This window comes from Echinops telfairi, unplaced genomic scaffold (assembly GCF_000313985.2).
Source record: "Echinops telfairi isolate 266 unplaced genomic scaffold, ASM31398v2 ScPeMD7_31;HRSCAF=116, whole genome shotgun sequence".
Taxonomy (NCBI): domain Eukaryota; kingdom Metazoa; phylum Chordata; class Mammalia; order Afrosoricida; family Tenrecidae; genus Echinops; species Echinops telfairi.
Window position 1 is genome coordinate 64,057,564 of NW_022103928.1, and position 25,320 is coordinate 64,082,883.

The 25,320-nt window shown below is 48.2% G+C and overlaps 1 protein-coding gene across 1 annotated transcript in view; it reads right to left on the minus strand.

The window, feature by feature from the left end:
* The window catches only part of CACNA2D3 (calcium voltage-gated channel auxiliary subunit alpha2delta 3), a 982,973-nt gene that overhangs the window by 560,497 nt on the left and 397,156 nt on the right, over nucleotides 1–25,320 (minus strand). Inside the window, exon 7 of the mRNA XM_004702433.2 lies at nucleotides 4,280–4,442. Coding sequence (XP_004702490.1) covers nucleotides 4,280–4,442 — 163 coding nt within the window. The remainder of the gene's footprint in view (nucleotides 1–4,279; nucleotides 4,443–25,320) is intronic.

The following is a 25,320-nucleotide window of genomic DNA, read 5'->3' on the forward strand; positions in this document are numbered from 1 at the left end:
TTCTAGCAGCTGGGCTCAGCCTGGCAGTGTCCATGGAAAGCTGGGGTTTGGGACCAGGGTTCCCGCCAGTAGGCAGGGGTGGGCGTGAACTTGAATTGGCTCACCTAGCCAGGTAAATTCAATTCAGCCAATGGGGTCAATCAGGGGTCTTCCACCACGCCTCCCTGTGGAATCCTTGAAAAGGCAGAAGCCCAGAGAAGGGAGAGAGAGAACTTAGGCGCAGAGAGCTTTGGCACACTTTGTGGGACGGATGCTGAGCAGCTTCCAGCTAGGCCGCATGTCCGGGAGGAGCCCCTTGGGTGCCGTGTAAACCTGAAACTTCTTCTAACCCTCATAAAACTCACTTCGATCACGAAAAAAAAAAAAAAAAAAAGAAAGCTGGGGTTTCAGAAGGGGTGCCTGGGTCTCCAGGACAGGGGTTCTCAGCTTGGGCAGAACGTTGCCACATCCCACAGTGGGTCAGGAGTAACCATGATGCCCAGATACCGCAGGATCCGCGAGCAGACCACTTACCAATCAGAGCTCATGCCCAGCATGGCAGCCTTGTAAGTTGGATTCATCATCAGAAAATCAAGAACCCAAGTGAGGTGCGCCACATCCCTGTGCCACCTGGCACCCTTCGTTTGGCCTTCCTGAATTTGCACTTATTTGTAAGAAAACATGGTGTTGAGTACACTCATCCGACCTTCCACATGAGGCTGCATCAGGGATATGTAAGGAACCCATGCTTGTGAAATGCTATAAACATGTAGAACAATAAACACCTAGAAATGCTGAGAACAATAAATATCCCTGCATCTTCCTTTGTCCAACCTGAAAGAGCTGCAAAGGAAGCTTATGTCTTTGCCTTTATGAATGTATCACAGTATCACCCCCAAGAAGATATGCTGAAGTCCCAACCCCACATAGCTATGAATTGGACTTTGTATTAAAATAGGGTCTTTGAAGATATGTTCATGATCAGTGAAAGCAATGAGGTCATAATGGAGAGGGGTCCTAATCCCACCTGGTTTGCTAGGTATAACCACTCGGGAGCAAAATTGGAAGCCCAGAGCCTCCCATGCTGCCTCAAAGCCGTCAGGTGCTCAATAAAGGTGTGCTAACTAGAACCAAAGTGAAACCGCATCCACAGACCGTCTCAGGTGCTCAGGCCACAGGCTGGTTTGAACAGCTACATGATCCCAAATGGCACAATGCAGGAAACCCACAGAAACACAGAGATAATAGGTTTGCATAAGTGTTCATGAACATCACTACACATATATGCAAATGCCACACCCTAAGCAGAGGACATACTGAGGAAAAGAGTGCAGCTTTGTGCCAATCTGCAGGCAGCTCATCAGCATCTCTTGCAAAAGCACCCTTTCCCACGCTTTGCCCACTGTGGAAAAGATGTTGGCAGCAGTCTGAGGAAGACTCAGGGGCTGGTGATACCAGAAGCAGCCACTCGTGGGGCCCCTGTAGAAGAGCTTTCACGCAGAAGCAGCTGCACCGGTGCCCTGGGTGGCCCGAGACACTTTCCTGAAGACTCCAGGGACAAAGCTCTTGGAATTCTCACGGGAAGCAGGACAACTCCTGCACATGCCACCTACCGGCTCTGTACTTGCAACCTTTCCATGGCTAAGTGCACCGCGCCTCAGAAGGCAAAGTAAGCACCGACCTGGCTCAACAGCTGGGCAAAAGCCTCCCCAGGCAGCAGAGAGCAGACCGCGGGAGTCGAGAAGACTTTGTCAGCTGGGTGCATCTATGACCAGAAGTGATGAACCACAGCAGGTGTCACCAGGTACCAAACTACTGTGCCCAGTGCTCCCAGGGGTCCGGCAGCCAGGGGAACAGGGTCTCACGCTGGTTTTCTTTGCCGGGGTTCAGATTTCCCACCCAGGAACATCACAGCTAGTGACCAGGCTCTGAGAATGTGTTTGGGTCCATGTCACCATTAATTGAACCTGAGCTTCGGGGTCCTTTAAAGATAAAAGGTCCCTTCATATCTGCAACTTGAAGAGAAAAATGACTGTTTGGGGCTGATTTGAATTAGGTAGCGTGGAGACGGCTATTTCTCCTCAAGTTCCCTCCCTGTTCTCTCAGCTAGCTACTCAGTGCCTGGCAGAGACAAGTTACAGCATCTGGCTGACCTTGGGCCAAGCCCCGACAGCTAGCCAGGGCTGTGAACCTTGAACTCCTTGATAGCAGCTCCCCATCAATCCCCACCTTCCCTGCCATACCCCTCAGGAGCCCTTATTCTAGTCCTTGTCTCTATAAAGTCATCCATCCTGGGTTTCATATATCAAACAACATAACAAATATACATATATCACAGAGTCAAGAAGGCTACCAACAATGACAAAATACAAGAGATAAACCCCCATATGAAAGCACACACACACTCAATAATTCCTCCACATTTTGTTTCATGACATCAAAGAAAAAGATGATTGTCTCTCTCTCTCTCTAGCATAGGTCAAACTGAGGCTTGGGGGCACAATACTTGCTCAGGACAACACCAGCACCCACAGGAAGAGCAGAATTCAACTCTGGAGCCTGTTGCTGTGGTGGTTACATAATCTGTTGTCACTTTGAGAGGATTATGTGTGAAGGGGTGGAGTCTAGCCTGTCAATCATTGTATAGCCAATCAGGCCTCTGCATGGGTATGGCCTTCCCCCTAGGATTCTGGGGATTGCTGGATTTTCTCCTTGGAGGTGGGAGACAGTCTCTCTCTCTGCTCACTCTACAAGAGACTCTCTACTGACAAGACACATGGGGCTATACTGATGGCAGCGATAACCCTGGACCGGAAGGAGCCACACGGAGACCCCTGCCAGCACTGAGATGCTTACAATGCCACTGGATCCACAAGCCTTCCCACCCACTGCCCTGTGATCTTCCTGCATTCGGCATCATGGCATGCCTTTCGTGTGTCTGAAGAGGACTTCATAGATTGGCATCGGACATGTGGGCTAATATCAGACTAATGGACTTGATCTGGACTAGGCTGGGAAGTTTTCTCAATGTACAGTTGCTCTTGTCTATAACGCTTTTTCTCATATACATATCAGTGTCCATTATTTCTTTCTCTGGTCTACCCAGACTAACAGTCCCCAACCTCTGAGCTCTCACAGAAGACAGTGAAACCCATGCTGCAATGGAAGCTGGGTTCTGTTCTTTTGAAACCGTGACAGCAGAGATGGGCAACAGGAGCAAGCTTGTTTGGAAGTGGTCATAGATTCCTGATTTCCTTCTCAGGGAGGAAGGCTCTTTGTTAATGTATGCCAAAGTAGAGCAACATCCTTCTCAGTAGTGAGGAGGAAGCGGGGGATGTTAGATGCTTTGCAAACGTCCTGTGTGCAGTCCTCAGGAGCACGCCAGGAGGTTGAGAGTGTCGTTCCTCACATTTCAGAGATGGGGACTCGGGTTTACAGAGGAGGTGATGCATCCAGAGCCTCACAGCCTGTAGGAGGTGGCGCTCAAGGACCAACCAAAGTGCCACTGATACAGGAGCCTGGTTCTTGGTCACTCACTTCCCTACTTGGATGGGAAGATCCTGGTGACACAGTGGTTACACCCTTGCTGGTCGGCAGTTTAAACCCTCCAGCTGCTCCCAGGGTGAGATAAAGAATCCCAGGCTGGCACTCTATGGAGCAGCTCTCTGCTGCCTCGCTGGTTTGCTGAGACAGAACTGACTCTAAGACAATGGGTTTGTTTGGTTCTGGGTTTTGAATGTCAGATGGAAATTTTGGTAAGAACTTTAGTGTCTATGTGAAGATTGGCTTCGAGGGTCATGAGCCAGGAAACAGGAAGCCCCATAAGAAGCTATGACAGATGTCCCTGCTGCTTTCTACTCAAGGAAATGTCCAGCACTGACTGCATTGAGTCCCTGGTGCTCCCCAGCGCTTAAGTAGCAAGACTGGGAGCAGAAGAAGCAGCGGGAGAGGCACTAGGTCAGGGGTCAGTACACTGCAGCCTGAAGGTCAAGTCCAACCATCTGTCTTTGTAGTTATAGTTTTGTTTCTCACAGAATACAACAGCACCATTAAGTAGATGCAATAGAGCCTTACTGTCCTACACTGTTTATTCTCCGGCCCTCAACACAGAATGCTTGGGGAGCCTTCCTTCTTCTACATGGTAGGGAGTTTGGCGCAAACACAAAGGCAGTGAGCTCAGACTCTCCGGGCGAATGACTGATACTTCTGAGTGGTTTTTGTTGGTTTGCTTGTTTGGTTAGCTCGGCATCCAACACCAGCCACAGCATGTGGGTAGTCCCTCCTTGAGGCAGGGCCTTACCTTTGTTGTACATGTTTGTCGGCACTTGGACATCACTCAGGCTAATGTTCACAGGCAAGTTATTAAAGTGGTCATTTGGCGCTAAGATGAATTCTTTCCCCAACTCCAAAAAGTTCCCGTCTTTGTCCCTCTCGTTGATGAGCACAGCATTGAAGTATTCATACTGAAAGAGAAAGTCAGATGAAGGTTACACACAGGTCTAACACAAACAAACAAGATAAGTAGTTGCTGTCGAGTGGATCGGCTCATGGTAACTCCACGCGTGTCGGCGCCAGCGCACAGCTGTGCGCCATAGGATTGTCAATGGTCGGGGCCCACTGGGATTGCAGGCAGACTGCCAGACCTTTTTCCCAGAATGAATCTGGGTGCAGTCAATCCACCAAGCTTCCAGGTAGTGGCTAGGCTCTTAATTGTTAGCACTACCCAGGGACTCAACATCCCACTGAAAATTAAAACACACACACACACACACAACACAATGCTGCAATTGAGTGGATTCCATGGCTCTCTTGGGTTTCCAAGACTGCACATCTTTGCAGGAGCAGAAGTCTCCTCTCTCTCCCTTGGACTAGCTGGTGGGTTTGAACCACCAACCTATGCCAGGCTTACCCCACGGCACCAGCAGAACTCCACATATAGCTTAGGACCCATGAGCTCAGGCAGACTTCGGTAAAGGCCGAGAGCCACCTATACACATGTGGGCTCAATCTAGTCACATGTCCTCCTGTCTCACATATCACCCAGGGCTGCTTGCATGCAGGTGTGGAAACACTGGATTGTTGGCCCTTAAACAACATGAATTAGAACTGCGTGGTTCCACTTATATGTGGATTTTTAACACTGTGTGACACTAATGTTCTCTGCACGAAGAGTTTGTCATGCCAGTAAATTGTGTACCACAGTAAAAAGTGATCTCTTGGGGAACTCAGCTATTTTCCAAGCTTAGCTAAATGGCAATTCCACAAATCTCCAATCACGCCACGGGTACCCTACCTGGCGACAGTAGGCTGGCTGGAAGTGCCCCAAGAAGCACAAAACAGCCCTGGTATTCCAGGCAAATCCACATTTCCCACTAAGCGCTGTAGCTTGAGGCCTGTTGCTATGGCTGCTCAGGGATTCAAGAATACAGCAGGAAGACCATTGTGTGCAGAAAGAGGAAATGCACCAAGCTGCTGCTGCAGCTACACCAGCAGGCTGAATCCCTTCTTATCTGGCATTGAAAACCAGCTTTCCTGTGGGTGCAGCATGCAGTCCACGTTCATGAACTACTGGGTGTCCGTGGGAGCTGATGTTATCAGAAACGCTTCAGCACGTACACGTGGATGGAGACTGTGTGACGAGTCAGCACTCTGAACCCCTGCATTGACAGATTCCCCAGGGTCATTAGACAGTCACTGAAACAGCCCATTCACCTGGATACACGGTACTACATGTATCGAGAGAAGGCACCCTACCTTGTTATTGTTGAAGACAGATTCTGCTTTGTGGAACAAAACAGAAGTCGAGGGGAAATGAACAAAAACGAACACACAAATACAGACTCTGTCAGACTGTCAGGCTTGCTCTGGGAAAACAACACGGCAGGGTAGTGCGGTGGTTGCAGCTGAAAGAAAAGTCGCACTGCCATGCAGACACTCACCCAGTGCACGCTGTGTGGACATCGGGGGCAGCAAATCAGATGGAGAGAACAAAAGGACAAAGATCCTCAGACAGGATTGTGCTGGCAGGTTTTACAAATGGCTGCTACCACCACCATCATCAACACCACCATCACCATCACCACCACCTCCACCATCACAACCATCACCATCAGCACCACCATCACCACCAAACATATAGAACCAGTTGCCATCAAATTGATTCCAACTATGGCAATCCCAAATACATCAGTGCTCCACGGGTTTTCAATGTCTGATTTTTCGGTAGATCAGTGTGCCGTTCTCTCAAGCAGCCTCTTAAGTCTCAAATCCTTTGTTTAGATGACCACATTAATCAGCTGCACCACCCCAAAGATGTCAATGAACGTTAACGAAACTGTTTTCTTTCTGCAGGAAATGACGCTAAGTGCTTTTATAATAGCTAACTCATTTGCTTTCCTCAGAACTCTAGGAAGTAGGTTTAATGATTTTCCCTGTTTCACAATGGAGGAAACAGAAAAGGAAATTCAGAAAGTTATGTTTCCTACCAAGAGGAGCACAGTTGGTATTCAGAGAACCAAGATTCAAACCCCGGGGGCCCATCTCCAGACTCCGTGCTCTTATCTGTTCTACTGAATTGCAATAAGGCAGGTGTGGTCAAGGAGTATCATGATAGCTATTTTACAGAATTTAAAGGATTAAATAAAAAAAAGTATAAATTAATGAGATCTTGGGATCCATCCTACATAGTACAACTTCATGGTTAGAATCTCTACTCAGCTGAAAATGACATGAAAGTATAGATCCCATGATCAACTTACTCTTCACCTCCACACACATTTCTAGGGTCATGAAGCAAACCTGGCTGGACTAGAGCTCTGAGCATCCACTTGCCCAGCTTTCCCTATTTTCTCAAAGGCACCTCTCTACTCAATGCTTGAAACCAATCGATTTCTTTACTGCTCCTCGGAGGAGGAGGAGTTACCTCCAAAAAGATCTGGCATCTACCCTGCATGATAGCAAGCTACCTGCACTTCTCACCTAGACTATCCTAACAGGAACTCCATGGTCTCCCTGCGGGCATTCCTGATCCCACTCACTCCATTTTCCACGCTGCCAACAGAGGGTCACTGTTGTGTCCATGCTTCACCTACGTGAAACCTTGCAAAGGTTTCCTGTGACTGTTAGGAAAGCACCCAATTACATGAGGAAAACGCTCCACGCCATTCACGAAGGGCCATGAGGAGCCACTCCAGGGACTTGCTTGCCCCGCCTTGTTGGCACTACGTCCCAGCAAAGCTGGTCTTTCTGCTAATCACACACCAAATCAATTCCAGTTTTATGACTTCCCTGTTACGCATCCTTGACTGCTTTTCCAGCTGACTTCCACATGCCTGTCCACTATGTTTGACGTCATCGGGATTCAACTTAGAATGTCCACCAGCTCACTATCAAATCACCCACTTACCTGTCCGCATTGTACTTTCAATCAGCTGCTACTTTAGTAACTATCTGCCAATCATATTGACTTACTGCCTATTTCCAGGTAGAAGGGGCCCTGGAGCTGCCATGGTTACACATTGGGCTACGATCTGCATAGTTGGCAGTTCGAAACCACCAGCAGCTCCTGGGGAGCAGCAATGACTGGGCTTTGTACCCCATCAAGAGTTACAGTCTCAGACACCCACATGGGGTTGCCATGAGTCCGCGTCCACAGGGTGTCTGGTTTGGTGGTTGCTATTTCCAGTGGAGTCCTTGGGTGGGCCCAACAGCTGACAAGTTCAGGGAGCATGGAGTCTGGATGAGGGTTCTGCAGAGGCATGCACCGGCACCGGCACTGAAATCAGGTCATGGCAGGCTCCAGTGAGCCCTTCAGGAATTGGCTCCATGCCAGAATAAAAGACATCATTTTTAAAAGTCAGCTATATCGCCAAGGCTCCCAGTGGTCGAATGATGAGTTTATAAGCCCATTGGAAATACTTCTTCATTGCTGAAGCATACACAATGACCACCACAGCAGCCACAGCACGTGAGCTCCGAGCCGGCCCAGTCACCATATGACTCGCAGCTGAACGCGAGGCACAAGCACTCTGCGATAGGTTAAATTTTAGGCCCTGGAATTAGGGGGGGTGTTAGAAATATGAAGCTTGAACTTATGTTACTAAAATTCTAATTTTAAATTCTAAATGTTAAAAAAATATTTCGTATATATGCTTCAGAAGGCTTTAATATACATTTCTAAATTTGTGTATGATTTAAATATATTAAGGGATATATATATAATTTCAAAAGTTAATATACATATAATTTGGACTTAAAAGCTCCAGCACACAATCCAAATTACTATAAATAGGAAGGAAGAGACTGTACTCCTAGACAGGAGAAAACAAAGTAATCAACAGAAAGAGATAAAAGTCACAAGTATCTTTGAGAATGTAAAGGAACAAATGGACATAAGTGGAGAGAGAAGGAATCTCGAAAGGCAGACAAGAACCATAGCAAGAACCAAATGGAAATCTTGCAACTAGAAAACAAAAGACATAAAATAAAACTTCACAGGTAGGATTTTAACAGCAGATTGGACATTAGAGAAGAAAAGCTTAAGTGAAAAACGGTTTAAAGTAAAAGTATATAGAGAAAAAAAAGAAACAAAACATTAAAATGAGATTTTAATTCAAGACAAAGCACCCAACACACGTGGGATTCGGGTATTAGAATGAGAAGAGAACTTTGGGATGAAAAATAGCTAAAGAAGTATTTCCCTATTATGATGAAAAATATTAAGCCAAATATCCAAATAATTCAACAAATACCGAGCAAGTTTAATACAAATTAAACCTTTGCAGACATATCAAAATCAAATTGCTTGAGGAAAAAAAGAAAAAAATTTTTTTAAAAAGGAATGAGAATATTTTAAAAGAAGTCAAAGAGGAGAAAATAGCTCATCAACTACACATAAACAATTCTGCAAATAGTCTCTAAAACAAAGTATGCCACAAGATGAGAGAATGACATTTTTTAAGTAGTGAAAGCAAAATAATCAACTTAAAATTCTGTATGCAGCAAAAGTACCCTTCAAGGCAGATTACTGACAGTTTCAACTACACAACAGCTGAGAGCATTTATCACCAACAGACTGATGCAATCAAACAGGTCAAGGAACTTATTCAACGTAGAGGGAGCTGGTTGCTGTGTTAAGCTGGGTTGACTAGAGAAACAAATCCAGAGACAGTCATACATGTACAAGAGAGAGCTTAGTATCCAGAAGCGATTATAGTTCAAGAAAACATCTCAGCCCAGTCCAAATCAAGTCCAAAAATGCGATCCTAGTTCATAAGTCCCTCTTCAGACTCACGCAACCACAAACAACGATGCAGAAAACAGGAATAACAGAGGCTGGTAGGTGCAAAGTCATGTGAATTCAGGGCGCCATCAGCTCTCAGTGTGGCCAGCAAGCAGGAAGGTGAAGGGAGAGAGGGAGGGAGAGGGCCGGCCTGTACATCTCAGTGGCATGCACCACCAAGTGAGGTCATCAGGCTGTGACCCAATCGACAGACTAAACTCCACCCCTACCCTTTTATATGTGTTCAAGTGAACATGAAAATATGTAACAACCGCAGTTACCATGCTGTGTCAGGACATCCAGGGCTCCAGGTTTAATGAATCCCTGAGAAGTCAAAGGATGTCACAGACGGCCGCCTTCTTTGCTCCAAACTCAACCACCAAGCTCACTGCTCTTGAGTCCACGGTACTGTCTCGTGGTTACCCTACAGGGCAGGGTAGAACTACCCCTGTGGGTTTCCTAGCCTGGAACTCTTGATGGTGGGAGAGGACCCCCTCCATCTCCTGCAGAGGCGCTGGTTGTCCCAATGTGTAACCACGTCCTCAGGGCTCCTTGTTCTTGACAAGGATTCACCTCTTACAGTAAAAGTTACCAAAGCAACATCAGCAAAATGCAGAGGCCCCTGTGGAGGGTCCAAAGGAGACAAAAGAGCCAGCTTCTGAAAGCCCGCTCCCAGAGGAAGCACACACGATGCATCCGGGTCCCCCGGCAGTGTGTCCTGCCAGCATGTGTGGAATGCTGTCAACTAGACAAGCTCAGCAGGCATTCTGGGCCCAGGATTGGTGGTGCAGCCAATTAAGCCAATTTCCAGTTCACAAGTTCAGCTGTAACGGAAAGACTGAACGTTCTGACCCAGCCTGAGGCGCCTCAGAAGCAGTGCCTGGCAATCTGCTTGCGAAGGCACACAGCCAGGCCAGCCATTCGGAGAGCAGGTTATTCAGCACCACGTGAGCTGCCTGATTTAGCATCGATGGACGGCCACTGTTTTTAGTCCTGTAGAGGCCTTCTTCCCGGCATATCTTCAAAATCGAGACTCACAAGGAAATCGGGTGTTCAGCATGAACGTTCCTGTTGGAATAGCAGTCTAGGCACGCAGGGCAACTCTCAGGGTGTTTAAAACACGCCCAAACCCACGTCCCCAGAGACCAAAGTGCAACCAAGTCAGAAGGTGCCTCGGGCTGGCTGTCCTTCCTCTTCCAGACAGACACACGGACACTTGGCTTTGCACCAGTGAACACGGAGGGAAAGCTGATAAAAATGCTGGGAATCCAAAAGAACGCCCTTCCTCACTTGCCTGTTTGTTTGTTTGAAACTAGCTTGGATGTCACGCAAGACTCGATTCAATACCCAACAGACAATCAACTCTGTAAACAAACACAGCTCTCTAGGGTTTTGAACATAGCGATGGACAGCTCAAACCGAACTCCCTGCCAGAGCTGAGTCTGACTCACAGCCGCCCTGTAGGAAAGAGAAGAACTGGCCCCACCTGGGCTTCGGAGACGCCCATCTCTAGGAGAGCAGCCAGCCTCTCTTTCTCCCAGGGAGAGCCGGCTGTCTCCATCCGCAGCCCTGAGCGGCAGCCACCTGGGCACCGGCCATCCTCCCCACAGCTGTGGAAGGGACCTTAAAGTCAGCAGCCTGAACATCAGGACTCCCAGTTGGAGGATGCTGTAAGGTTAGCAGTCAAGGAATTCAACGTAAGAGGCACATTGTAATCCAGATAACAATAAAAGTTTTCAGTCAGTCGGAGAGAAGTCAGGAGAGAAGAGGACGACTGCAGAGTGCACAGGTAACGCAAAGGGCCCATGAGGCTGAAGAGCCAACTGTGAGGCCGGTCCAACCATAGCAGTGATGGCTTTCAATTCAGACGCAGGCCAACTACAGGCTTCCCTGCAGGCCACGCAGGGAAGCCAACAGCACGCCGGGTCTATGGCTTCCCAGTGCCTAGACAAGGCATGGGGCACTATGCTGTCGCTTGCCACGAATGCAGCCGTCTTATGACAAAGTCTGAAATACAGGAGACTCACCAGCAGTGACACGTGGGCCAAAGTGAGCACTTGTGTAAAACGAACTGTAAAGCACAGCCCAGTGCCAGACAATACAGTGAGACATGCTCACTGAGGGATGCCAACAGAAATAGACCAGATACTCCCAACTACGAACACCAAACCAAGCCCCCACCATCGAGCCAATGCCGGTGCGTGGCAACCCTGCAGAGCAGTCACGCAGACCCCATCCACGCCCAAGGCGATCAGCCTGGAGGAGGGACCTACGCCTTTCTCCCTCAGAAGGGCTGCTGGTTCGAACTGCCGACCAGCTTGTAGTTGGCAGCCCAGTGCACAGGGGCTATGCCAGCGGGGCTCCTTATATGCTAAATCCACGAAATGGAAATTCTGAGGTCACACTGGACAAAAAATAGCACATGCTATTTACAAAAGTCAATCTTTCCATTTTAAAAGGATGGAAAAAACTTTAAAAACAGAAAAGGATGGGATTTTTAAAAAAATAAATAAAAAGTATCTGTTAATAACATAGTAATACAGTAAACATGAGAATAAAGAATATTACTAGAGATAAAAAGAGATTTCTTATTGATGAAAGTTTCAATTAATCTAAAAGGCATAATACTCCTAAAAATATATGCACACAATATAGTACTTGAAAATAAGGAAAGCAAAAACTGACAGGACCAGCACCATCCACAGAAACCGTACATGCACAGCGATTGTGCGAGACGGTGGGCTGGCTCAGTCACTGATGCAGCAAGTAAGGCAGTGCTGCTCAGGTTTGGAGCACCGGGCTGACTGTGTGATGGTCATTGTGAACCTGCTCCCCTGAAGCCCACGATACTGAAAATGCAAAATGCTCATAACAACAAACAGGTGCTACTTTGTGACACACATCAAACATTATTGTCACAGCATGATCATGCTAAAGATGATTTCGTATATCTGGAAATGTTTCTTTAGATTTTTTATGCATATGTGTCATATGCTATATACTATATATTATATACTGAGACAAAAATTTGACCAAATGAAATTAGCTATAAACTTCCAAATGTTCTAACTTCCAAATGTGACTTCAAAACAGAAGATAGACACAGGAACTGACTAGTTTGCAACAGAGGTACTGCCTGTAGACAAATCTTTAAAAATAACAAGACTTAAGGAACCCTATGAATTTAACCTAATTGACATTGACAGGACCATACACCTAACAGTAGGGGCCCTGGTGGGGTGGTGGTTATGCATTGAGCTTTGATCTGCATGGTTGGCAGTTTGAAACCACCAGCCACTCCTTGGGAGAAGGAAGGGGCTTCTACTCCCCTGAAGAGAGACCATCTCAGAAACCCACAGGGCGGTCGCACACCTTTGCAGAGGGGCTCTGAGTCCTACTGGCTCCATCACGGGGAGTTCGGTTGGGGTTGCTTACATCTCATGGGGCCATGAGCTAGGAGCTGACTGGAAGGCACCTAATGATAACAATGACACTAAAGAGATTCATTTAACATTTTAATAGCCATCACACACACACACACACACACACACACACGTGACCTCTCCAGATTCACCTGCTTTAAATGATAAATTCTATCAAATTTACAAGGAAAAAATAGCATTGACTTACATAAGCCTCTGTAGAATTTTTCAGAGGCACTGAGGGGCAGTGAACCATGTCATGTGGCTCCTGCCAAAGTCTCTCACTTCCCCCAAAGGGCCTTTCCCTGCACGGGTCTGGTAAGCAGGTCGGGCAAGATACTGACAGGATTCACCTGGGAGGGACTGTGAATAAGATTCCACCAAGTGCCATTCTGATGCGTGTAAAATGAGCCATCTGAGAAGCAGGGGACCGGACCTCCTGGCTCAGAGCTCTTCTGGACCAGAGATCCCTTACAGTGAACCTCATGGGACCAAAGTCAACTGCGACATCAGAGGCGCCTCAGAACCAGGAACCAGCGCGTGACACAGGGTGGTGGACTTTTCAGCTCACACAATAGGTAAAGGTGCTTTGGGGCAGGGGCCTGTTTTGTGGAGTGGGTGCCTCTGGGCACTTAATTGGAAAGGCTCCGCTTGATGCCCACAAAGGGGACACTGAGTGCTTTTGAGTCGAGGCTTACAGTGGCGTGGTTTGCCCCTCTAGGCATTTATTAGCAGGCCCCAAAGAAATTTACAACATGTCCTGATGAAAGCAATTGTATCCTTGCATTTATCACCTGCATTACAACCTGTCAACTTCTTTAACAAACTCTTTAATCATGAATGTTATCGGTGAGTTCTGTGTAGCCATGGCACTGAATATCAGAACCTGAAGATAAAGTAGAGAATACTAATTAAGAGAAATATTCCCAAACTGATTTAATAAGGCCAGCATAAACTAATAAGCCAATACCAAAGACGCATATTAAAAAGTAAAAATAAGCACTAATGTACTGCATTAGCCCTAAATAAAATTTATCTTTATATTAAAAGAATAATGCATAATGACTAAGTTTTATTTATGGTTTACTTAACAGGCAAGCCTTAATATTTGAAAATCAGTCCGTGTAATTCACTGCATTAACAGAATAAAAAAGAAAAATCACAAGGCCAAATATAGACAGATTAAAATGTGAGTGTGTGTGTGTGTGAAATGAGTAAACATTGTTTTCTCACTAAGATCAGGAACAAGGTAAAAATGCTTTACCACTTCTAGTCAACATTGCATTGGTAATCTTTATACAAAGAATTAATTAAAATATGTAATGTATAGATTGAAAAATGTATAGATTGCAGAGAAAGCTGTAAATTTAGGTAAGCTGTGTAGAAATAGTAGTAATCCACACAATCTACTAAAACTAGTAATGATTTTAACAAGGTCAAAAAACAAAAACAAGCCCAAACTCACTGTCATAGAGTCAATGCTAACTCAGAGGGCCCCCCTGTGGGTTTCTGAGACTAACTGTTGGTAGGAGTAGAAAAGCCCAGTCTGTCTCCCGAGGAGCTGCTGGTGGTTTCGAACTGCCGACCTTATGGGTCACAGCCCAACACCTAACCATTCCACCTTCAGTGGGTATAAAATCAAGATATACAAATCAAGTATACTTCAACATATTTGCAAGGAATAGAATTTGAAATGGAACAATAGCATTTATGATAGCATAAAAACATGAAACAAGTATAAATTTAGCAAAATATATACAAGGACTGTATACAGAAAATGATAAACCAGTGTTGCAAGAAATTAAAGACCTAAATAAACAGATTATTAGCTCAAGACATTCAAATTCAACGCAACTCTATCAAAATTTTAACGGTCCTTTTATAGGAACTGACAAGATGATGGTAAATGTATTTCTTAAAATGTATTTTCAACAAGTTATATTAAAATAACCATATGAATGCACAATCCTCCATCACAGCCCTGAATTAATACAAGTTAATCGGTTCATTTTCATGAACTCATTCATTCCCAGTCATTCAAGATGGATAATGGGCGTAAATGCAAAAGCAAATGGGGCGGGCGGGGGAGTGCCCTTGGAGCGGCCAGGTGGGCAGAGGTTTCTTGTCGCGGTTAGGAGCCATTGGGCAGTTCAGACTCACAGAGACCTGATGCATAACAGAACCCAACCCGGCCTGGCCTGCATGATGCTCACAGCAGTGTCATGTCCAAGCCACGGTTCCATGTACTGTGTTGACCGTCTGACCACGCTTCTTTCTGCGTCTCCCCACGGACAGGCAGGGTGTCCTTTTACAAGGGCTGGGGCTCCTGAAACCCTGTCCTCAGAGGACATGCTCGTCTCCTGGCTTCTAAGGAGAATGCAGCCATATTTCTTCCAAGACAGATTTGTTCTTCAGACAGTCCACGATGTTTTCAATAGTCTTCATCAGCACCATAATTAACATGCATCCATTCTTTTTAGGTATAGAAATATGACTAAACCATTGATAACATGGGCCTCATCAAAATTTAAAATTTCTGATCATCAAATAACACTGCCAATAAGACAAACAGAAAAACCACTGTAGCAAAAAGAAAGCATTTCAAATAAAACATCTCACAAATGACTTTAACCAAGAAAATGTTAAGAAAGAACCCGTAAAACTTTTATTACAAAGTCAATTAAAATATGGACAAAAGATGTGAACAGATATCTTACAAAGTAAGTTACATGAATTAACAAAATACACACCAAAAATCGTCCGACCTCATCGGTTTGTAACACATAGCACTTTACAAACAAACCCTCGCCAGATGGCATTTGACACCCACTGGAGCAGGAAAAAGCCCTGGCTGCTAACTGCTAGAGGTGACGGGCGAAGCCAACCAGCCACTCTGGGAGAGAGACAGCGTTTCCCACTCTCATCAAGAATGGCAGTCGCAACCCACAGGGCAGTCCTGCCGTGTTCCTGGGTTGCTGTACGAACTCGTTTGAAGGCAGGGAGTTTAGAGGGTTTTGCTGTTTGTTTGTTTTAGGGAGCACATACAAAGATAAAAATCGTGGAAACAATAAAGGATGCAAAGTAACTAGAAGTCTCATATTGCTGTTGCACATAGGAACTGGTACAACCACTTTGGAATACAATTTGAAGTGTCTTGTAAAGTTAAAACTACATCCAGTCTATGATCTAGCAATTGTACTGTGCGGTATTTGCCTATGATAAATTGTAAAATATATACACAATATACAAAAGAAGAAGAAATCTAACTATGGACATTCATAGAAGCTCCACTTATTATAGCCCCAAACAAGAAATTAAGCCTATCGATCTGTGAATAGATAAACAAATGTATAGTATATTCATACATCATTCTGGAACAAATTACTGATACTCCAAACATTCTCTTTGAAAGAAGCTAGGGGCTAGAGACAAGAGTACAGGTGTATCGGGCAAAACAATCAATAGCAATCCCCCCACAAAACAAACAAACCAAGCTCACTGCCCTCAGGTGACGTGGACTCAGAATGACCCTCGGGGACACGGTAGAACTGCCCCCATGGTTTCTAAGACTGCAACTGTTGGGTATCAGCCCAGCTGGTAACCACGATGCCACCAGGGGCCCCACCCGTAGGACTGCTTCTGGGAGAAACAAAACAAAACTCACAGCCATCAACTTGATTCTGACTCACAGGAACCCAAAAAACCGAGCAGCTGCCCTCTGGAACAGGGTTTCCAAAGGTGTAAATCTTATAGGAGTAGGAAGCTAGTGGTTTCGAACTACTGACATTGCCATTAGCAGCCCAACTCACAAGGGTGGGGTTTTCTTCCACAGCAGCACGTGACCTGAAGCCTTCCTCTTCCACAGACCCAGGGGCGTCACTCAATCATATCAACACTCTTAAAAAATGCAAGTCTCCAACTCCATTACCTCGTGTAACTGTGTGTTAAATGAACTCAGCACAGCTGTGCCTGCTCAGGGGTGGAGGAGGCACCGACAGTGAACTGCCAGACTTCCAGGAGGCAGCTTGGGAAACTGCCATGTAATGGGATTGTGCGCGCAGCCCAGAAAGCAAATGAAGTCCGATGAACACGTTCGCGGACGTTGCTCGATGGTTCGTGTTCACAGCAGATGACCGTGTTCTGGCTTTCCTCCGCAAATCCAGCTGGCCACTTTGTATTTATTTTCAAAAGGCTAATTCAGTAAGAACAAGGACAGTCATTCACAGTGCTTCAGCCAAGAAACCAAACTCACTGCCATGGAGTCGATGCTGGCTCAGAGCGAGCCCCTCTGGGCTTCCCAGACTGTAACTGTTCACGAAGCAGAAAGCCTAGTGTTTCTCCCTTGGAGTTGCTGGTGGTTTCAAACTGCCCACCATGCTGATAGAAGCCCAAATCCTCACCCCTACACAACCAGGGCTCCCAAGAACAAGACATACGTAGCCCGATGCACCTCTGTATTTCTGTATCTCTGTTAACCCGGTGGTCAGAGTGCATCGGTGCCTCTGTGAGCGTGCACAATGAGGTCCCTAGTGTAATGGGTTTCTATTTGCCACCAAGTCCTCCTTGGCTTGCTGAGAACGGCACCCTGGAGGGTGATCAATACCTGTGATCTCCCACAAGGAGATGGCAAGCCCTCCCTTCCTTCCTTCCAGCTTACCTCTGGTCCAGTTTGAGCCTCCAAATCTTCCAGTCAGCAATGGCCCATCTGGACCACAAAAACAGACTAACAAAGAGGAGGAGAGGTGGCAAAGTGTGTGGGTGGGTTGGGGGGAGGGAGGGTGTTGTTGTTCCCCACAATATGGCAATGCCCACCACTCAGGATATGAGGCTCAAAGACCAAGTGTCTAGCAGTGACAGAATAGGGCAAGAGCTGTAAAGAGGCATATAGTAAATGTTTTAGGCTTTGCAGGCCACAGCAGCTTTAACTACTCAACTCTGCCACTGCAGCAGGAATGCAGCCCTAGACAACATGTGCTGTGTTCCAATAAAACTTTATTTACAAATGCATGCAGCTGGCTAAACGTGGTCCACAGGCCATCGTTTGCAAACCTTTGCAGTCTCTCTGGCTAGAAGGGATCCAAACAAAGCTTCAGCAGGGATGTGCCAGGTTAGGCCTTGAAGACCAGCCGCACCCTGGATGTTGAGACAGGGATGGTTGTGGGTGGGCAAAGGCAAAGGCATGGCAGCAGGAACGCAGGTGAGGGAAGAGGAAGCCAGAGGGGCTTCAGTAGAAGGTGGTAAGGAGGAGTGCAGAGAGTCAAGCCAACAGTGGCTTGAATAAGGGAGTCAAACTTTGTGTTTTAGAGCCAACAGTGGCTTGAATAAGGGAGTCAAACTTTGTGTTTTAGACCTGTCGTTGCCAAAGACTTTTGATCAAACGTTCCTTTTAACAAAATGTTCTGGGTAGCATTCCTAGACGTTACGACTCACGTTAATTTTATAAAACAAAGTGTATGCATTTAAAGCAAAGTGTAATAAAAGCCATTTGGGTTCTGCGGACAGGAGCACAGCTCACTGGGCTCAGCCCCGGGGGCAGCACCTCTCCACAGTGTTCCTGACCCTCACTTCCAAAGCATGATCTGTGGGTCTGTAGGCAGTTCCACGGGGTGCCCATGAGAAGGCCTGCTTAGAATGCTGTGTTAAACGCAATGTGGAAAGGCAGGAGAGCCATTTAAGGAAAGGCAAGTACGCCTTGTATTGCAGGACTTATGGCCTTAAACACACTTTGAGAAGGCAGTGACAGTGAGGGTCAAAGAGACAGCCTGCTGTTGGTCAGCAGTGGAAATGTAAGAATTTGGGGTTTGATCTGTTGAAATTTAGTTTGGTAACAGGGACCCAGGATGCAAAAACCCTCACCCCTGTAGTAAAAAAAAAAATCATATCAGTGGGTGCCCACCTTCCCAATATGATTACTGAAGACAAATGTGTACATAAGCAAATGTGGTGAAGAAAGCTGATGGTGCCCAGCTGTCAAAAGATATAGCACCTGGGGTCTTAAAGGCTTGAAGCTAAACAAGCGGCCATCTAGCTCAGAAGCAACAAAGCCCACATGGAAGAAGCACACCAGCCTGTGTGATCACGAGGTATCGAAGGGATCAGGTATCAGGCATCAAAGAACAAAAAATCATATCATTGTAAATGAGGATGAGTACAGAGTGGAGACCCAAAGCCTATCTGTAGGCAAGTGGACACCCCTTTACTGAAGGATTGGGGGGAAGAGATGAGCCCGTCAAGGTGCAGGGTAGCAACGATGAAACATACAACTTTCCTCTCGTTCTTAAATGCTTCCTCCCCACCTACTATCATGATCCCAATTCTACCTTGCAAATCTGGCTAGACCAGAGGATGTACATTGGTACAGATAAGAACTGGAAAAACAGGGAATCCAGGACAGATGACCCCCTCAGGACCAATGGTGAGAGTGGCGATACCTGGAGGGTAGAGGGAAGGTGGGGTAGAAAGGAGAAACTGATTACAAGGATCTACATATACCTTCTCCCTGGGGGACGGACAAGAGAAACCACATGTCAGGCATGACAGTAAATGCTCCTAGAACCCATGACAGCAGTGCCCTCTCGGATTAGATGGTGGGACTCCCTGTGAGGCTGCCTTAAGTTGCTTTCTGAGGCATTATCTCAAGTCAGAAGAAAGAGCACTCTCTTCCCAAAATGCACCTCCCACATCCCCCAGTCCTTGGGAACCCATCGCTTCCAACTTTAAGGGTTGGCACAGTGTGCATGCCCACGTGCTTGTGTGTGTGTGTGTGTGTGTGTGTGTGTGTGTGTGTGTGTGTTTCTGTAACTAGCCAGAGAGTAAATATTTTTGGCTTTGCAGGCCAGACAGCAACATTGGATTCTGTCATTTTAGAGCAGGCAGCCAGCCATAGGCAATATGCAAGCACGCGCGGGGCTGTGTTCCACAGGACTTGACTTACAAGAGCAGGCCCTGGGCTCCACTATCTGCTGACCCTGCCCTGGTTCCCACCAGAGTGAAGAGGCCTTTGACCTCATAAGCCAAGATGTCTACAGCAGTGCTGCTCAGCCCTGGCTGGGGAGCTTTACCACACCCAGCGACCCAAGCCAAACCTGGACAATGAAGTCCATACCCCTGGAGCATGACCCAGTCCTCAGTGTCTCCTCAGTCCCCCAAAGTGAACCTCCAGCAGTCAGACTGGGCAGCACTGCCCACAGGGTGCTTTCTGCATCCAGTCCGCTCTCTGCTGGGCAGCCTGCACAGTGCAGGGCCTGTGAACTGTGGCTGCAAAGGGCTCACATTAGGGGCCGAAGATTCTGCAATGTGCATGTTGGCTTTCATTAAGCTCTGCCTGGAGATGTCTCTAATTAGTTCCTGTGTGGATCTGCACGCTGGCCATCAAACCTGCTAACTGTTCAACCACCCAAGAGGCAGGCCTGTGCTTCTCTCCTCCAAGCCTCACCCCCAGACCTGAAGACAAGCCCACCTGGGAGAGTCCAGCCAGGACACAGTGTCAGCAGATCCGGTCCCTCTCATCAGACTGCAGCAATACCTCTCAGCTGGCTTCTGCATTGGAGCTTAAATTTGGAGCACCCCATTGGAGAAAGGCTGTTGCCATGGCCCCTGCAAGGACAGCCTCCGTGGAATCACTTGGAGCACTGACCATGGAGAAGAGGGCCTCGCCCTCAGGCAGCGTGCTTTGGAAATTGGCTGACCCTGCTCAGCACCAGCCAGTCCAGCAAGGGGCAGTCTCCCTTAGGGGATTGCCTGGGTGTGTCCTTGAGGCAGATCTTAGTGCCCTGACTGCCGTGATCAGAAGGCCCTGGATCAATTCCTTAGGTGCTTCTAACGGAACGTACGTGTCCCAATCATGGTTCTGTTCCTGCTTCTGGCGTCCCACCTGTGAAAGTGATGTACTGATCTTGTGCCAGTCATGAATCTGTGACTGTTTTCTTTGTGGGCCCCCCACCTTTATTGTGTGGCTCTGAACCCTTGGACACCAAATGACCTCATGCTAAAGGTGTCCCTCATCTAGGTGATGGGCCTTTGGCTTTGTCCTTGGAAGACTTCATGAATGTTCTGCTTCCATTCGATTGGAGATAGGGGTCTCTTTTGTACGTGGAAACACGTCCCTGCTGTCCTGACAGTGCCCTGCTGTTTGCCTGTGGGCAGCGGGGATGAGACCAGAATGTTCTCCTTGGAGCCCCAGCAGACCTTCCCCTGCTTGGCCAGGCTCCGTGGCTCAGCTGCTGCGCAGCTCAGGCACCTCGTCCACTCCGGAAGTCCAGCCAGGGGGCTTCTGCCACCTCACAGCCTCAGGTAGCTACTGGGACAACATGCTTGTTTCTACCTTCGGACCTTTTTCTAGGCCCTAGAACCTCTGGGGGGACCCTTGCTGAACCACCCTTGGACTACCTGAGGCAGCCCATCCTCAGTCTGCTGAGCTGAGCAAACTCCAGTGGGTTTCGGGCCCTTGCAACTGACAAGTCCTAACCAGTACCCTCATCGCAGCCTGATGACCAACCGCCTCTCGGTCCCCCTCAGGAAACCTTCGCTGAGCACCCCAGCCTGTGGGAAGGGAGACGGCAGCTGGAGGAGCTTCTTGTCCTCCCTGTTCTGGAGTACAGTCCAGGCCTGGCCCTGCCACTAGCCTCCTCACTCAGCCCCAGCCCAGCCCGTCAGCCGCGATCTTGCCCATCTCTCTCTACTGGGGCTTTGCGCTTCTCCATCTCCTGATGAGGAGACAGAGCGTGGAAACCACCTCACTGCCACCCGCATCCCTGGGGACTCACAGTGGGGGGGGGGGGGGGGGGGGGTGTTCTGAGGCGGCACCTGCTGACAGGAGCAGAAAGCCAGTCTTTCTCCCGAGCAGCTGCTGGTGGTTTCGAACTGCCCTCCAAGCAGATGGCAGCCCCAGCACTACACCCCCACACACACACCCTGGGTGAAATCCTTCACACCTGCATGTCACTCTCCTAGTGCAACATCCCAGCAAGGTGAGGACCTCACAAGGTGTGCACAGCAACATGCTCACTCCCCAAGCTTCCCTTAAAGGCTTTCTGGGTGGCAGCCACCACCTTCCTCTCCCTGCCCTGCCCCGCAGGAAATGATGGCTTCCAAGGCTCTTTCCATCCTGCTACCTGTCCACCACAGGGCTGGGTGGTGAGGCCCCTGAGGCGGCAGGTGCAATTCTGGACTCTCGTGAGCACCTCTCTCACCTTCACCCTGAGTTGCCAGGGGCCACACCTGGAGGGCCTTGGTCAAAGGTGGCGAATGTGCCACAGTAGAGACATGTGCATGCTTCACTGTGTGGTAGAAAGAACCTTCCGAGGAGCACACCTGACAAGTGAGTCCCAGGCCAGGGGAGGGTTCTGGGTAAGGTTCCTGACACCGCCCCGGTCCCCTCCTCTGCTGAACATCTCACAGCCTGCCTCTGCCGGAGCTTCCACTGGTGCTCCACTCACGAAGCAAGGGTCCAGCCTGGAGCAGGGCTGAGGGAAGGCGTGGAAGCCTGACCTGCAACACGCCTCTGTGCTTGCCTCCCAGGGGCAGGTGGCCCTTGTCTGGCTTACTTTTGACTTTAGTGACCTGGGAGGGGAAACACCGTGCTCCTGTGGGCCGTTATGAGGAGAGACGGAGACGGAAGACCCTGAGGACCGTGGCAGGGGCCGAGAGCAGGCTCTTAATGGCCTTCAGGTCCGTCCTTTCCTACTCTGTTCTTTTCCCTTCCTTGTTCTGGGATGGTGGCCAGCTTTTTACAACTCAGATTGAAAAAATAAGAATTAGTAGGACTATTAGTTCCAAACGAGCCAGGCAAATACCAAACCCCCAGTACATGGGTGTCCTGTGGGGAAATGACAGGTATTGCTACTCATCTGTGCCCTTCTCCAAAGGTCTACAATCTCATTTTCTCCTCAGATGTGAAAATTGATTTCTTAATGATCTGTTCCAGAATCGTTCTAGGTATTAACATTACATTAGCTCCTTTATAATTCCCCAAGTGTCGTAGTTCCTTTTAAAAAAAAAAAACCCAAAAACCAGATCACGAATCTCCCTCTCCCAGCCATCTGGAAACTCCAGCCTCTGAGAATCCTCAACTCTTAGGTTTGATGGCCTGCTTAACCAGCTACTGACTCAGACCCGGGCTGCAGCTTACCGCGGGGCCTTGTGGTGGCCTGTTTCCCATTCCACGTGGGCCGCTCTTGCTTCCTCAAGGACACACGAGGCAAAGCCTCTCCTTCCAACCGTGGTGCCGGAGACGGGTGGAGGTGGACGCGGACATGCTACTCAGGGCAGGGCACCGCACAGAGCAGAGCGCTTCCTCTCTCTGCAGAGGCGGCCAGCGAAACCCGAGTGCCAGTGCCAGGTGCTCAGCCGGCCTTCCTCTCGACCCCCTCGGAGGCGGCTTCCACTCACCTTCAGCCCACCACCCAAAGAGCTCTCTGCCCTCAGGAGCACAGCCTCGCTCGCTCGCTCGCCCGCCCTCACCCAAGGCCGAAGCCACCAGCTGCGTCCAGCTCAGATGGGCTGCCGTATGTGAAGAAGCCAGCGCTACTTTTTCCTCCCTCAAGAACGCACGGCCCTCGAGTCCCGGCTGGCTCCACAGGGCAGGGGAGAAGTGCCCTGGACCGCACGATGACGTCATTGTGAACACCCGCATGTGGCCGATGGCTAGCACACTGTGGGGCTCAGGCTGACCACCCTGTTCCATCATTTGCTCTCTTTTTTCTCGTGGCAGCCCTCCTCAGTCTCAGAAATACTTTCCTGTTTGAAAAGACCGTCTCTTCCTTTCTGACCCCACCAGAAACTGGAGATCAGCACGCAGATGGCAACCGTCTTTTCTGCGTCATAGTTGGAGCCCCGTGCCCACGGCAGTGCCAGGCCATTGGGGGCACTCAAATGTGTTTGGACCACGGGGCTCACGTCAAACATCCTCATGACACCTCCTCAAGAGCTGGGGCTTTCTGCACCAGCACGTGAGCACCAAGCAACTGTGAAATGGATCTAACGTGATTTGTTCCTACAAATGGCAGAAACTGATTGATGTTTGTAGTCCACTTATAGACTATCATTTCCAATCAGAATGGATTTAAGGTTATCTGAATAACAAAACGAAAAAAACACCAACAACTCACTGCCACCCAGCTGATTCAGACTCAGAGCCTCTGTAAGTCAGGGGCGAACTGTCCCTCTGAGTTTCTGAGACTGTAACTATTTGTGAGAATAGAAAGCCTCATCTTTCTCCTGAGGAGCGGCTGATGACTTAGAACTACTGACCTCATGGTTGGCAGCCCAACCAGTAACCCACTATGCTACCACAGCTCCATCAGACTCATGCCAAATCGCCTGCATAACTATCAGCTGGAGGAGAGAGCTCCGCATGAAAGTGTGTGCACGTGAGCATCGTGGTCCCTGCTATTCAGGTAGGAAGAGGCAAAGGCGGGGGTGACATTGCTTTGGTCCACTCAGCATGTCTTCTCTCTCCCTTTAGTAAGGTGGCCCTAATCCCCTGCTTAACCAAACAATCAGGGGGTCCTGCTGACACACACGCAGGAGAGCCCATGACCTTGGTTGGCCAGCCACAATGAGCTTGCAAGGGCAGAGTGCATGCTGGAAGCAGGAACCTCTAAGAACCAAGTCAACCGGGAAACAAGTCAAGAGCTGACAAGGAAGAAGAAACTGGATAAGATAATCCTGATTAAAAAATGAACAAAGATTATGCTGCAGACAGATTTATACTATATAGGGTGCCTGGGTAGGTAAGTCAATAAATTCCACTTCTGCATTTGGTTCTAATTTGCCTTGTATCACAAAGTCTTGCAAAGCATTAAGAGCCCTCACCGTCAACATTTGCAATAACGTTGGCTTCCTTGACCCTCAGTTTTCTTCACCCTTGAAAGAGGGACGCCTACTTGTGTTAGTGAAGGCATTTTCATCAGGGGTGGAGGAATGCAGCTGTGCTGTAGAAGTGCCTGGGGAAAATCAAAGAAGTCAACGCAGTCTGGCTTCAAGCAGAGCCCAGCCTGAGAAATGAAAGCCATCAGGGCAAAGTTCTCCAAGGTCCTCTCCTTCCTGTTCTCTCTGGTACCTGCACCAGTCGACAGACCGGGTCACGGGCAGAAAAGAACACCCCTCCCCCCCAACACCTCCCATGTTTCATGGCTTTCTGTTCAGACATTAGGCCAGAGAAACCGACATTTTAAATCTAATTCCCAAATCACACAAAAGAGACTCTCACCGGCCCCTGCGAGTGGCAGCAAACACTCTGGGCTCTCACCCACCTGGGGGGTCAGAGCTGGTGGCGGGTCGCCCTGTCCACGCAAGGCTACTGGGAGGCCCATCGTTGGCTGTAGTCGGTACGAATGTCGCCGTGCTATCGAGGGTTGAATGAGGAGTCCGTGACTATACAAGAGATGCCATTATCAATAAGGCTACATTGATTGCTACGTGGCTCTCAACCAACAATGACATGCTGAATCAGAACAATTATAATCCAGGTCTAAGGCCAAACTTGCCTTGTGACCCTAACCGTCCTCTAATAACTGGTCCCAGTGGGGAGGGGGTGCCAAGAACAAGACTTCCTTGGTTCAAGTAAAAAAAAATTATACTACCCTATATACTTGAGTATGATTCAACCCAAATATCAGCCGAGGCGCCTAATTTTAC